At 32.1% G+C, this 15660-nt stretch overlaps 1 protein-coding gene across 5 annotated transcripts in view; it reads left to right on the top strand.

Annotated features, from left to right (window-relative positions):
• The window catches only part of ADGRL3 (adhesion G protein-coupled receptor L3), an 872689-nt gene that overhangs the window by 287155 nt on the left and 569874 nt on the right, over positions 1–15660 (top strand). For all 5 annotated transcript variants that reach the window (XM_060012458.1, XM_060012453.1, XM_060012455.1 and 2 more), the window contains one exon: positions 6854–7076. In XM_060012458.1, coding sequence (XP_059868441.1) covers positions 7004–7076 — 73 coding nt within the window. In that variant the 5' untranslated portion in view covers positions 6854–7003. The remainder of the gene's footprint in view (positions 1–6853; positions 7077–15660) is intronic.

Here is a 15660-nt window from a genome sequence, read left to right as displayed (position 1 = left end):
GGGATCTCAGGGAGAAGGTTAACTCAAGGACACTTGGCAAGAAAATGATCCTCAGTAAAACATCAGTCTATTTTATGGTTAAATGATATGTTGCCCTAAAGCTAAAACTAGCATTGTTCATTAAATCCAAATTTGTTCCTAAACATTAATAGACACTTGTTAGATCGTAACATTATTTGAAAGACAATTAGATGGAATTTTTACTCTAGAGAACTTCCTTATTAAAATTACCTTTCTAGATTACTTGTTTTCTAACGTAGCATCAGATTATGTTTGAAATATAATTATAAGGCAATATGTGTTTTACTTAAGCAATAAAAAATATTGTTTGTTAACGTTTCAGACAATGTGTAGAGATTTAGCATTTCATTGCTTGAAAAGTGTAGTAAGTAATCTTTAAAAAAATTTAATTGTATACAAATAGGTCTTTCTTTGCTCTGATCGCTTTGAAACTTGTGGAGAAGATAGTAGGAAAGGAATGAGGGAAGAATGAAGACTTGAGTGAAAGCTCTAGTGGAAACGTAGTTTTATTTCTGAACTATTCTCCCTACTTCTAATCTGATTTAATTTTTTCCTGTATCTTCTGTTTGCAGTGATTTTTATTTATTACTGTAATTTGTGCTTTTAAAAATTAAAAAAATAATATTATTTAAATGTTCATAATTCATAGTTGGAAACTAAGAAAATTGAATTCAGATTCCTTTGTATAGCCCTCAGAACCTTTCCTGTTTTACCCAAATGCATTGTCTATATGATTTTCTCTTGTTCCTTACTTGCTCAGTAGACCTGACATACCAGATAACTTGCAGTTCTGTAATATGCTGTTTCTTTTTCCTGCTCTTAACTTTTTTCATAACAACGCTTAACTTAGAATAATCTTTCTCCAACCACTGTTTAGTGAAATTTCATCTATTCATATCCTTGTATCCTGAATGATACAAGTATCATTCTCTTCTTGCAGGTCTTCCAGACCTTCCAAGCTATGTTATCTCCTTTATTTATTTATTTTTTTAATTTTTTTTGCTGTACGCGGACCTCTCACTGTTGTGGCCTCTCCCTTTGCGGAGCACAGGCTCCGGACGCGCAGGCTCAGGGGCCATGGCTCACGAGCCCAGACGCTCTGCGGCATGTGGGATCTTCCCGGACCAGGGAACGAACCCGTGTCCCCTGCATTGGCAGGTGGACTCTCAACCACTGCGCCACCAGGGAAGCCCCTCCTTTATTTTTTTAACTCTCTTCTTTATCATATTTGGATTTAAATTTTACTATTTTTAGTTTTTTGCATTATCTCTTCTCCTCCTCTTTTCTGTCCCATTATTGTCCTCCTGCTACTCCTTTTCCTCCTCTTCCTTCTTTAATGCAAGAATCATGCCATATATATCTCACATATCTTCTATGACCACAGTTTACATTGTTTGTATTCAGTGATGATCTCTTGGAACACAGTGATGAAAAAACATACGTGGGCTGATCAAATTTAATATTCCTTGAAAATATTAAATAAGATGATGGAGAATTTGTTTTCTATGAATCTCCAAAGGGATCTAGTACTATTTAAAAAAGTATTCACTGCTAGAACATTCAGCTCTTTATTGCTATCAGACTCGATAGTTAAATACTTTTTAATAGTTATTTAATATAAAGTTCTTTGACTCCATAAATATTGAAAGAATGGAAAGATCCTTGAACCTAATTGCAGTGCTTCAGTTTTCAGAGTCAAAATATTGAGAAAGTACATGCCAAACATGCAAAAGCCATCAAGCTCTAAAAGGACTTAAATGACAAAACATGTAAATACACGAAACGTAGATTAATAAAAATTTGTAAAGTTGATATGGAGTAAAATTTGTAGTTAGCAGAATTTGTAATAAGTGAACATTTAATAGGTGGGGAGATGTAAAAATATTATAAAGAAGATATTATAGTGTCTTTTCTAGGCCATTATGAGGGGAAAGGTATAATTGTAACATGCAATTTAATTTGGGAAAAGATTGAGAGTAAGTTATACATATGTGATTAAGAGTAGCTAAAATAGAAGTAACAATTCCAAGATAAGTGACATTCAGATTCTAATCCTAACATTTATTTAGAGGGTAGAAAGAAAGCTAATATAAAGTAAAAATAGCTTTCAAATATGATTTGAGAAAAAGGATACATGAAAAAATTAATAGTTTCAGAGTATAATTGTGCTAGATATGAACAAAATTTAGTCTAAATGTAAAAAATAAGGAATTTTCCATGCAGTTTATGAGGAAAGACTTTATTTACATAAAGCATTTGTAGACTATTTTTACATGTGATTTAAAAAAATATTTAGTGGAACATGAGTCAGATCACACAGTTACATAATTATAATCTTAAATATTAATGATATAAATTAGGACCCTTTTAATCAACCTCACTTTTTAATTTTGAATATTGTGAAGTGTAGTGAAGTTAGGTAGCTTGTTGGAAGACATATAAACTTCACTTACCTAATCAAAGTCTGCATTAGAAATATATACCTTCCAAGTTTTAGATAGGGTAACAGGCAAAACTGCCATATTGTGATAATCTATGGTAAAAGTTAGAAACACTGTCTTTCAATAATAATTTTTAAAGCATTTTATGTGTTGATTTGTTACTGGAAATTAGTAGCCTAAGTAACAAAGTATATTTCAAACAAGAGAAGCATACTGAAAATCCTTTTTTTAAAAAATAAAATCTCACATTGTTTTAGTAGCCACCATTCAGCCATAGAATTCTTGAGTGTGCATCTCACTCAAGGAGAGTCTGTTTTTAGTTTCCTAAACATGTAAGTGAAAGGTGTGGGAGTTGGGCTTGTGGTCTCTTCCTCAGTTTTGAAAGAATTAAGGAAACAAAGGAATCGGCGAATGACAGACATGCACTGACAGACATGCACGATGACACGACATTTCTGCATCAGACAATAATTTATGCTATCGCCAATCTTCTCAACCAACCTACAAGGTGAATATTGTTTTCTCTTTTGTAGTTGAAGAAACTGAGAGTCAGAGAGGTTTGTAAACTTGCCTAGCACCAGAATATTCAGTTTGCATGCTTTTAAGTCCCTTGCTGTTACATACAAAAGAAAATCTGGCCGTTTGTGTGTGTGTGTATGTTTCTAGATTATCTCACATAACACATATCACATTTTGCACAGCTTTAATTATTGGTGAGTATACCTTCTAGCATTCCTATTTTACTGCAAGTTGTTTTAAAACGGTGATCATAGACTTGTAGACACACTCTCGTCATTTGACCCATAGTGTTAACACAGAGCTTTGTACAAAGAAAAGGCTAAAGAAATTTCACTGGAGATGGAAATACATGTTGAAATTGACTTTTCAAATGCTTTTTATCATTAGTAAATCTTTTTTATGAGTAATTATTTTGTCTATATATGACATAATGAGCCCCTAATGTCTTTTCTTGGTTTTTCTTCTCTATGTGTTTTTGAAGAGCTATGTTTCAGAAATGACTTGAGTGAAAATCCCTTTTATGTGAAAACTGGTTTGGTTAAGTTAATGACAACACATAAATTGGAAAAATAAATTCATCCCAGAAAGTTTTCTTTCTTTTTTTTTTTTTTTTTAAAGTCAGTATTTAAAGAGTGGTAGTTTATCTTTCTGTAGATTATAAGCATACTTGTCTGGAACATTATCTATTAAAATTTATATAGTTTACTATTGCAATTTTATTATATATATGCCCAAATTAGCACATTATTGTGGGGCTGTGGGTCCATGGGTGGTGAGGCTAGGGTGTGAAAACGTATTACCCTCCTCAAGTAATATCTTCTATTCATCTAAATTCCTTTCCCCACCTCTGTTTACAGAGTAATCATGAAAACAAATTCTTATGCTCAAATCAAATGCAAAATAATCTTAGTAGACGTGGCTTTATGCCCTACTGTGATATCTTAAAATAAGCCCTTATTATAAATAATAGATAACACTTTCTTATCCTTTCTATAAAGTAACTCTCATTGCTTCATCAAGGTGAAAATATACTATGTCATATGAAATAAACTATTCTGGTTTTCACTAAAGCTAGACTTAATAATTGCAATACTCATACTTCACTATGGAAATAATTTTCCGGCTCCTCCAAAAGGTACAATGTTATAATTAGGCTGGTTTCCTTCTTTAACATGTCCTTTTTCTCCTTTCTCTTTGTCCTTCCACTTCTACCTCATATATCCATGCTGTTCCCTTTTTCTCTACTTGTCGCAATTGGATAACACATTTAAGCAAGGCCTAAGTCTTCCTTGGAAACTTGCTACATTGTCCTCCTTCCTTTGCACAACTACTACCCCTGGTTATGCTCATACATCTTCTTGTTTATTCTACCATAGGGAGAGGAAAGAGCACTGATGTTGGAGTCAGACATTTGGTATGAAATTCTTGCTGAGTAACATTGTCTGATTTTACTTCTCAGTCAACATGAGACAATATTATCTGCCTGATAGATTTGTATGGAGAATTAAATCATATAATTGTATAATAATCTAGAACATTGCTTGGAATATGATAGGAACTATAAAATGTTACTGCTTCTCTTTATGTTGAGACTTCATTTACTACGTCTTTTCCATTACAGTGGGAGTTGTGAGAAAAATTGTTCTACTTTATTTGTGATCTCAATAATATCCACCATGGTAGATATTTAGTGTATATTTTTGAAATAATGTATAAATAACTCGCCTAGATGGCTGCCCTCAATCTTTTTTTCAGTTGCAAAACAGTACTGTATATATTTATCTTACGTATATGTGTGTAGGTGTTTGTGTGTACATGTCTGTGTGTATATACATATCTTGATGCCATAGTTATAGAGGGGAAAAAAAGACAACTGAGTGTGAGGGGGTAATTGCTTACTTGTTGATGCATCAGTCAATTTAAGTATCCTCCTTTAAGTATCTGTTAATTATTACATGCATGTAAAAGAATGCAATTTTAAATTAGCACCTGCTTTCAAGTTTATTTTCAGAAAAAGTTAAATACTTATGGCACTTATGGTAATTAAGGAAAAGTTCTAAATGTTTTCTTGTAAGTCAGAGTGTGAATAAGGAAAACAAAAGAAAAATGTTAAACATGATTCCTTTTTACATAATTTATTTTATCTCAGCCACATTTTTTTGTTGTCAATGCTTTCTCTGTTTGTAAAAGTAAAATGTTATGAGAGTGTTTATTATGAGCTTCATTTTTCTATAATGTCTGTGAGTTTAGAAAGAAAATTATTATATCTGTTATTTCCAGATTTAGCGTTCTCCGAGCCTGTCTGTACAATAGTGACTCAATAAATATTTTTGGCTTGATTTATCAAATGGTCTTGCTTCTTACACAACCACATTAAAAAGTATGAGTAGGATAAAACTGAAAAGTAATGAGATGTATAATAACTGTTAAGATATATAGCACTTATTACATACTAGACACTGTTCTGGGCAATACATATTTTTATGTATTGTATATAACTAAAATGACAGTTTTTAGCTTATTTAATGTTCATATAACCATATGAATTAATATTACTCCCCCACCATTAGCAGATAGGAAGCCAAGGAACCGAGGGCTTAAATGACTTGCCCAAGGTCTTAGTTCTAGTAGAGCTAGTAATTGAAATTGGGTTGTCTTGCTTCAGAATCTGTGCTCTTAATTACCATGCTATGAATAGTGGTGCCAGAGATTCAGATAAATCTGTGTAATTTTGCCTTATAGCAAAGGCAAGTACTTCAAAAATACTTTGGAATGTGTTTTGGAAGAATGAGGCTTAATACAATCCTCAGTAATCTATCTCTATTTTGAATATTCCTTTCCAGAAATATTTTAAACTTATACTCAAAATGTGAAATGATTTTAAATATATACCATTCACTTGAATAGAAAATAGAAAGAGAAAGAGAGAGAGAGTAGGAAAGAAGGAAAGAAAAGGAAGATCCAGTTTGCATTTGATCAGTTTTAAAAATGCTCACTGTGATAAACATCTTCAAAATTTGAGTCATGTTCCTTTAGTATTTTCACTTCCTAAGATAAGTCTGTGCAAACTTTAAAGAGGGAGCAGCTATATCAGTTTGGTTCAGTAAAATAACTTTACAATGCTAACAATTTTTAATGTCTTCCATATGCACTTAACACTTTTAAGCCAGATTCCTCATTTTAAGTTGTAAGATCCTGGAGGATAGGTTGCATGTTTTACTCAGTATTCTATTCTATGTTCCTAGCACAGTGCTTTGTATTTCAGCGGACACTCAATAAACTTCTGTTGAATGAATTGATTATGGTTGAGCATAATTAATTAACACAAATCTATAATTTTCACAAATTTAATTATAAAAATATTTAGAAAAGTAATATAGTTAATATGTGGAACGATTTCTGAATGATTATTAGGGCCTGGAATGAAAGTACGGCTCATGCATTTAACTTTGTTTAAACACACAGTAATGGTAATGAATGATTTCTTTTTTTTATACTTCTCTATTATTAGTAAAAATTATATTTGTGGAAAATGTTTACACAGAGTTAAGTACCAAGTCTATTTAAACACATTAACAAATTATACAAACTAATCATTAATTATTATACAAATGAGTATAGTAATATTTATACTGCTTTGTCCAGTGAGACTGAATTATTTGTTTCAGTCAGTTCGGGGGCTGGGAAGTAAACACTGTGCTAATACATGCATAAATAATGTACCTTAGGTTACTTACTTATTTTTATACATGATGCATGTATTCATTAAAATGAAGAAGGGAGACAGTATACAGGTGTTCTATTCAGGAAGGAAATTTTCAAGGAAATGAGAAAACCTATATTTGATAACCCTTTTTTTTTCTTATTTGCAGGATTCAGATTTGGGATATTGGTGTTTCTGTTTTGAAGAATATTTCCTTTTGAGCTTTTTTTTTTTTTAATCATCGGTCTTGGACTACAGAAGAATCAGAAAGACACTTATTTTGTTTCAAGTTTGGAACACTCACTCTTGATGCGCTCTCATGCCTGAGAACATGACCATGTGGCCATCACAGCTACTAGTCTTCATGATGCTCTTCGCACCGATAATTCATGGTAAGACCTTTGAGTATATTTTTGTGTGATGCTTAATGTTGTCTTAGTTGTTTACACTAGACCCTTTCTTCTAAATTTTTGCTCTATGATTTTGCAGCTTTTGCCTACCATATATTAATAGCAGTAAGTAATGTACCTTAAGCTGCAATAAATAGGATTTCGAGTTTGATTTCTTAAAATACCATTTAAAATGTATATCTAACCAAAGTTTAAAAAAAATAATGCATGTTTTATTCTTTGTTTTACCACACTTAAGGAATATCATCTGAATTATTAACTATGTCATTTATTGTGAATTATTTTTATTTACATATTTTTGTAGGTAAAATAACTTTTAATACAGTAAGTATGCACATTTGAAGGAAAACACTTCAAAAATCTACCTTCCTGAACCAAGTAATCATTTGTTTCTGAGTGTTTACTACTCTCCTCAACCTTTAACAAACAGAATAAAAATTAAACCTCTCATTAAAGCAAAATTCTCACATCCCTTTCAATGCAAAAAAAGGGAAAAAACCAACAACATCAAAATGATATCAACATATGCAGAAAGGTATTTTTCTTGAAACATGCTAACATACTCATAAAAGACTGTGTTCTTTGTTCATTTAGACAGCTTGGTATTTATAACATGAGTATGATAGTTAAGAAATGATCTCCCTTTGCAAATTTTATAAAACATAATTATTCAATAAATAAGCAAGACAAATTCTGTACCACTTAGTACAATATTCACAGGATCGCTCTAAAAATTGGCAAATTAAAGTCTATATATATGTTCCTTTTTCACAATTTAAAGTTTTCTACTAATTATCATTGGTTTTGCACTAAGATGAAAATGGCATAATATAGTCACTATCTCATACATTAATGGTAATCAGAACAAAGAAAAAGGGACACAGCTATATTTGCCACTGCTTAGAAGGTCTCAGAATATTATAGTTTAGCAAGCAGCTGAAAAGCATTTTTAGCCTCTTCAGCTCACTTTTGGTTTTTAATTGACTACGGGGATCTATTGTAGTTCGTCAGTGATGTGAATCCGAATTTGGCTCATATATAAGTTTCAACATGAATTCTGCATTCTGCTGTCAGTATAAAAACTGGATATTATCACTTCTCTCTTGACATTTTCCCTAAAGTTCCCCTGATTTAACACCTTTATTTCTAACAAATTGCTATATGATAGTGTTTTTTTAAAAAATGAAAGTAAAATTATACAACCATCTACTTTTAAACAATGTAAATTTGTCAGATATTTCAAAATTTTTCCTTAATTCTTATATTGATGTAGCACTTACATACTCACATACTTGGGTACATATAACATTTTGTGATATGGGACAGTATAAGAATTATACAGCTTTAAACAAGTGCTTTTCTGATTATCTGTATATCTAAAGATGATTGTAATTAGATTTTTAGATGTTATAAAAACACCTCACTCATAAGGTTACTTTGAAGATTAAATAAATAGTATATGTAAAGAATCTAGCACAGTGCCTGACAGATATTGTGACTGAACACATTAATTTCCTTTATCATACTATATGCCCCTCCAGTTTGTTTTTGTGCCAGTAAGTTGTAACAACTAGGAATTAGCTAACCCTGAGAGCTTTTTCATTTGATGTTGATATTCAGAAAAAAAAAACAAAAAAAAACTCTATGTACAAGTCAAGTTTAAAAAGTCAGTCTAAAATTGCACTGTTAGAGCAAGATAGGTTAAAAATAGCAGAAATAGATATTGTAAGAAAGACTCCCTTTTCAGAGGTGAAATTTCTGGTCTCCAAAAACTGACACCTACTGTGTATTTCAGTGGGCCCCAAACATGGCTGAGCCCTAGATCATAGGTCTTGAGTTAAGGCCTGTACTGAACACACATACACACACACACAAACACACACACACAATCTCTCCAAGTAACTCTGAGAAGTATTTAAAAACTCCTAATAGGGCACAGAGAATATTGAGCCTGGTATATAAAAAAATATAAAACATTTTGGCTAAAAACTAAAGTAATTCTTTCCATTGGATGTGAACTACCTTATATTATCTTGACTTTGAACCATATCAGGATAAACAATATAGAAGCATTCCACTTACAAACTTTATTCTTATTACCTTGTGTAAGTATTTTAAAACTTCACACCAGAGAAAATGCAAATCAGTTTTGTCTGCCTTCCATAGGATGCTTTCTCCATTGCCTTTGTGATACCACTTCGGGCTTGTAAATAAAGGGCTTCACTTGAGCAGCCTTTTGGAATCCAGCATACTCATAAACACAGGAGTGTGTGTACCTTTGAGCAGTGATGAAATCTAATAGGATAGGCATTTTTAGAGTCCCATATAGCTTAGAGTCCCAGTCCTGGCTTAAAGGAATACCATATAGCTCGAAAACTTAGAGGACTGAGGTAAAGTGGATGTCTCAGTTATAGAAGTACTCTTGTTTCCAAAACATCCCCTGATAGCATCTCTTTGCCTACTGCTGTTGAGATGCCTAGCTTCATTTGTCCTTGAGACCATAGAGAATTAACTTTTCTGGGTATCACCCGAATTGCTGGCCTTTTCTCCAGAGTAAATAATAATGATGACTATAAATTCTGTAGCCATAAACTTTAGAGGTATTGGTACAATTAATTATCACAACATTCTCATGGGTTTAATGTTATTATTATCATTAACTTCTTATAGTAAAATCCGTGAGGTACCAAGTGGCAAAAGAACTTGACTAAAGTTGCACATGAGACCCAGAGAGGTTTTAAAACAAAGGACTTAGCTTCTTAAGCTCTGGTCTTAATGCCAGTAGATAATCAGTTACTATCAAGGCCATTCTTCCCTACAGAAGAAATCCCACCTCAACTCCCCTGGTCCTTTGGGAGCAGATAAGGCAGAAAAGTAGATTACCTGCTTCTTCCGTGTTCTGGGCACAGACAGACTGGGATTTGAAGTCTAACAGACCTGAGATAAAATTTCAGCTCTACTGCTTACAAGCACTGTAACACTGTTACCTGGTAAACTAGTTAACACATGTCATTTATCATAGACTATGAGCCAGAAAACTGTGCTAGTTGCTAAAGGTAAGGTAGTGAACAAAAGATTCTTAATTTTTCCCTCAAGCTTACAGTAACTTAAACATTTGTAAACCTACTTCTCATCCGCAAGAATGAACACTTACTCCATGTGCGGTTATTTTAAGAAATTGATGGAATGATATGTGAATAGTTTCTAACATAGTGCTTGGCATTCAATAAATCTTTATATTTTATTTTCCTAGCCCTAACTACCTTGAAATAGAACTAAACCTCTCAGCATTACATAAGGAAAATGCATAATTATCATTATTCTTACCCTGATAATTGAAATCTTTTGCTACTTGGACCTCAGCATTTAAGTTTTGCCAGAAAATTTTAAAACTAGTATCTAAACAAAATTATTATCAAACTGATATATATATATATATATATATGTATATATATATAAAGGCTTAGTATATAATTGTCAGTATATAATAATATAGTATATAGTTGTCAATTGTCAGTGGTAGTAGTATATAATTGGTAGTATATAATTGTCAGAGAAGCATTTTTTGCATGATTTCTACATGGGTAAAATTAGAAACTAAGCTGAAGAATTAATTCTGAATAATGTTTACATTAGTTGAATAATCTCCCACATCATCCTAGAAAGTTTGGCCAGTGTTTTTTATAGGAAAACAAAATTAATTAGTATATCCACATTGTGTGTGTGTGTGTATATATATATACACACACACACACACAAGTTTTAAATTAAGAAATGTCTCTAGGTCTGTGTTTATCTGTCCATATTTTATGTCTCTGTGTACCTCTGTATTTCTCTTTTTCTGTTTACCATGACTGTGCCCCCTTCTTGTACAGCCATAAAATCCTTATCTATAATGCAATGAGACCTGGCAGAAGTAAAGAGAAGCAGCTAAAGCAGGTGGCCAGTTCTTTGCTGTTAACTAATGTAGTGTTGCATGAAGATAAAAGTTTTTTTGTTCTATTGATCTTGTTGGGAGCAAGAGAAAAAGGGGGAATCGGAGAACAAAAATCAAGTGATAACATGGGCACCTGGGACTCATCCTTATTGGCAGTAAAGCAATATGCTTCAGTGTAGGACCTGGACTAGGACATCTGGTCCTGGGAGGGATGTCACACAAGCCACAATGGGTTGGGAGTTGAGAAGGTGATTGGGGTGCTCAGATATTTTAACTGCATCTCATCTTAATTAAACTGTGTTTAGAAACTGTCACAATTAAAAAGATAGAAAACAGGATCATTGGAGCTTACTGTGTGCTAAAAGGAACAATACTTTTTATGGTACCTTTGCAGAAAAAAGTAGAATTTAAAAAAATTCTTCTGTGACCACCATATGTGTACTTTTTTCTGCAAGTCTATTTTTTTGTCATTAAAGTTGAATGAATATTTATATATTAATGGACTTTACAGGCAAACCTGCTCTTTATTATGTCCAAGAAGTTAATTATTATAAATAGTTCTTAGCAGGGACAAAACAATGGTCAAAGGCATATATATTTCGTACTATATGTTTTTATGTAATTTGCATTTTATTATTAACTATTTTTACAATTATAATATTTAATGTGTCAATGGTTTAAAATAATAATTTAAAATATTTTTTAACCTCTAATAAAATGTAAAGCTTGAGAAAGTACAAAATTACATTTTATAACACAACGTATTACCTCATAATTTTTTATGAAGTCATGTTTTATTAATTGTGAAAAAGACAGGTTGACTTCTAAGCTCTGCTTAACTTTGTTATTTTTAGAAATTAATCATCCTTTAAATGTTTATAATGTTTGCCAACCTAGGCAATTTGTCATACTTGCAGTAATATCACTGTTTTTATGGTCAAATATGTTATACAGAAAAATCTTTGTCATTATCATGTTATATGAGGTTACTGCGAACGCATCCAACACCATCTACATTAGCCACTCGGTACTGAAATTCAAAATATATATTTCAAAAGTTAACTCTGCAGTCTCTAATATCACAATATTTACTATGCATGCCTGACAGCTTTCCTTTGTAAGAATGTGTTTAGGAGCCTTCCCTACACATTCGGTATGCAGGTTGGCAATTGGAAAATAGTTTTATTTTGCCTTTGCCCTTGCAAAACATGTTATATGTGAATTTTATTGTAGTGATACTCTATGAGTAACACGGGTATACCTTGAGAATAAAATAACATTTTTTATTTTCAGATTTTATGTACTGTGACTATTTGGAGGGTTTAGGATCATATTTTTTTGTATTTCTTGACTTTGGGGTAGACTGTGACTGCACTAGGATGGTCATCATACACTTGATGTTGAATGAATTTCAAAGTATTTTGATATATAATATATAAATAACTAATTATCTGTTTTCCTCTTCTTTGCATTGCTATTTACTTTCATTCTCAATGTTAAGAATAGTTCTCTTATATTTATAATTTAATATAAATAGCCATAGTGCATTTTTCATACATTTATTTCCTCCATTCTGATTGGGAAATGATTACTTAATGACCAAATAAAAAATTGAAATGCAATAAGAAAGAGTGTCATTGATTTGTCATGCAAATAACACACTATATATTATATTGTGATCTGTTTTAGTTCGACAGTCTAGAATAAGGCCCTATTGAAACATAGGATTAATTCATTCTCTATTTCATGTTTTTAATTGATAAATTGAAAATAAACTATTTACATTTTAATACTTATATTTTTGTTTTATTTGAATCTATATTTGCCCTATATTACCATCATGGCAGAATTAGTTTCTTTAAATAAAGAAAATTGTATTCCTATCAGAAAAAATATATACGAAGGATTTGATCAAATAAGCTAGGCTAGCTAAGGATTTGCAAGAGAAATATGCTAGTTGTACTTACAAAAGTAATAGATAGGCATCTTTGTACAAAAATAGATTCTCACAATGACATTTGATAAGCTTCCAGTGTTTATTTCATTTACACATATTATAGTTTGCGGTGATTTGACTGTCCAGAAGTCAAGGTTGTAGCTTACTGTTAGAGCACAAGAACATAGTCTCATGTATTTTTTTGTTTGTCATTACCAGTGTCTCCTACTTTATTGTCAAAGTAATTCTCCTCATACAAATTTAGATCAGAAAGAAAAAATCCAATAATCCCATGACTCAGTGGTATAATTAATATTAATGCTTGTTAGATTTTTTTTGCAGTTATGTGTATGCACATTTTTTAAAAAAATTGCAATAATGCTAGAAGTAAAAGTTACATTTTAAATTTTGACTTAACCTTAAAATTCAGACATTTCTAGCATCTTATTAAAGTTTCAAAAAATTATGATAACATGTCATATGAATGAACCATTGTTTAACCATATGTTGAGGGCTCAGCATTGAAGGTCATTGATACATTGCCATTACAAATAGCAGTAAAATGGAACACGGTTGTATATAAAATTTGACTGCATCTTTGTACCCCTAGAAGAAAATCTCGAGATATGGAAAGTAAAAGAAAAGAATGATTCATTTTTAGGTTAATTAATAATTACTTAATAATTAATAATTGATAATGAATAACTTAATACTATCTAAAATGAATGGTAGTAAATGATCAATACAGCCTTGCTTGTTATCATGACAGTTTGTTTAAAACAATTCCATAAATTTTGGCTACTATAATAATGAACAAAATATAAATAAGAAGAGTAAATATTCAAATATTAAAATATAATTATTATTTGTAGGAGTATAATGATGTACTCAGAAAATTCAAGAAATAATAACTTTCCCAGAATTAATGGGAGCACTGATTTCAGGTGTATGATTCAAACATACATATATGATTCCATCAAAACAGCAATGAAATGCCTGAGTTACTTAGGAAGTATCATAGCAGGAACTACATGGAACCTATGAGAAGAAAAATGTGAAACTTACTGGGAGTTATAAAAGAAGACATGCAATATACCATGTTCTTAGATGAAAAGACTAGGAATAGCAAAATTGTAAGTTATTTTCAAGTTAATTCATATATATGTTCACACACTGCATTCAGAGTACTGATGTGAGCTTTTCTATGTAGAAATTCAACAAAATTATTCTAAAAAATATATATAGAATATTAAACAAAAGTTAATAAGAAATGAAAAGAGTAATAGGATGACATAAATTGAACATAAATATATATATATTATGAAAGTACAGTAATTAAGATAAAGTCTCAAAATTAGGCAAATTGATCAATTGTAAAAGAGATCCCTGAAACATTACTGCACTCTGTATGTTTGTGGTGTAATTTGATAGGAATGAGTCCTCAGAAAATCAAATATCTAAGACAAGAAGTAGTCAAATAGGGATCCAATCAAGTGTGTGTGTGTATGTGTATGTGTGTGTGTGTGTGTGTGTGTGTGTGTTTCCAATTATATATTATGAAATTTCTGGAGAAAGAAATTTGAGTTACCTACTTTAATTTCCATTCTTTTTTTTAATTTTTATTTTCATTTTTTTTTGCGGTACGCGGGCCTCTCACTGTTGTGGCCTCTCCCGTTGCAGAGCACAGGCTCTGGACGCGCAGGCTCAGCGGCTATGGCTCACGGGCCCAGCCGCTCCGCGGCATGTGGGATCTTCCCGGACCACCGGGGCACGAACCCGCGTCCCCTGGAGTCGCATCGGCAGGCGGACTCCCAACCACTGTGCCACCAGGGAAGCCCTAATTTCCATTCTTGAACAATGTATTAGATAGGGTAAACTTCGGCTGTAGTCACAGTAGATTCCAAAATGAATAATGGATTCTAGAGAATATTTTCTTGTTCACCAAGAATTCCAAGGCAGGTAAGTGTTTCTGGTTGGATGTGTGTGTGTGTGTGTGTGTGTGTGTGTGTGTGTGTGTGTGTGTGTGTGTGTGTATGGTAGGGGCTGGGAGGATGCACTTTTCTTGTTCTCACAGTTATTCAGAGACCCAGTCTGATTTTGGAACAAGGGTTCCAAAATCTTTCTGAGGCGCATTGCCATTCCTGTCTACAGGAAGGAAGAACAAGCATTGGGAAGATTCCAATGGAAGGTTTTTATGGATATGCTTGGAAATAGTGCACTTTACTTTTGCTTCCATTTTCATTAACTAAAACTCTTCCTCATAGACACATCTATAAATGAGTCAGAAAAGCATAGTCCTCTTGTGATAAAGGAAAAAGAAAATATTTATAAAAGATGCCATGTGGTTTTTAAAAAAACTAGATCTGATGCACCAATATCTTTTTTAATGTGTAAATGGGGATTTAAAAATATCTTTATTGATTTATATTTCACATACCATAAAATTTACCCACTTAAAGTGTTTAGTTCAGTGAATTTTAGTGTATGCATAGTTGTGCACCCATCACTGAATCAATTTTAGAATGTTATCAGTCCTCCAAAAAGAAATTCTGTACCCATTAATAGTCATACCCAGTTTCCCCTTCTCCCCAGTCCCTGGCAACCACTAATCAATGTCTCTATGGGTTTGCCTATTGTAGACATTTTGTATAAATGGAATCACACAATTTTTTATCTTTTGCAACTTGCTTCTT

Source organism: Delphinus delphis, chromosome 5, assembly GCF_949987515.2.
Source record: "Delphinus delphis chromosome 5, mDelDel1.2, whole genome shotgun sequence".
NCBI classification, from domain to species: domain Eukaryota; kingdom Metazoa; phylum Chordata; class Mammalia; order Artiodactyla; family Delphinidae; genus Delphinus; species Delphinus delphis.
Note: the sequence above shows the minus strand (reverse complement) of the source record. Positions and strands in the feature narration are given on the sequence as shown.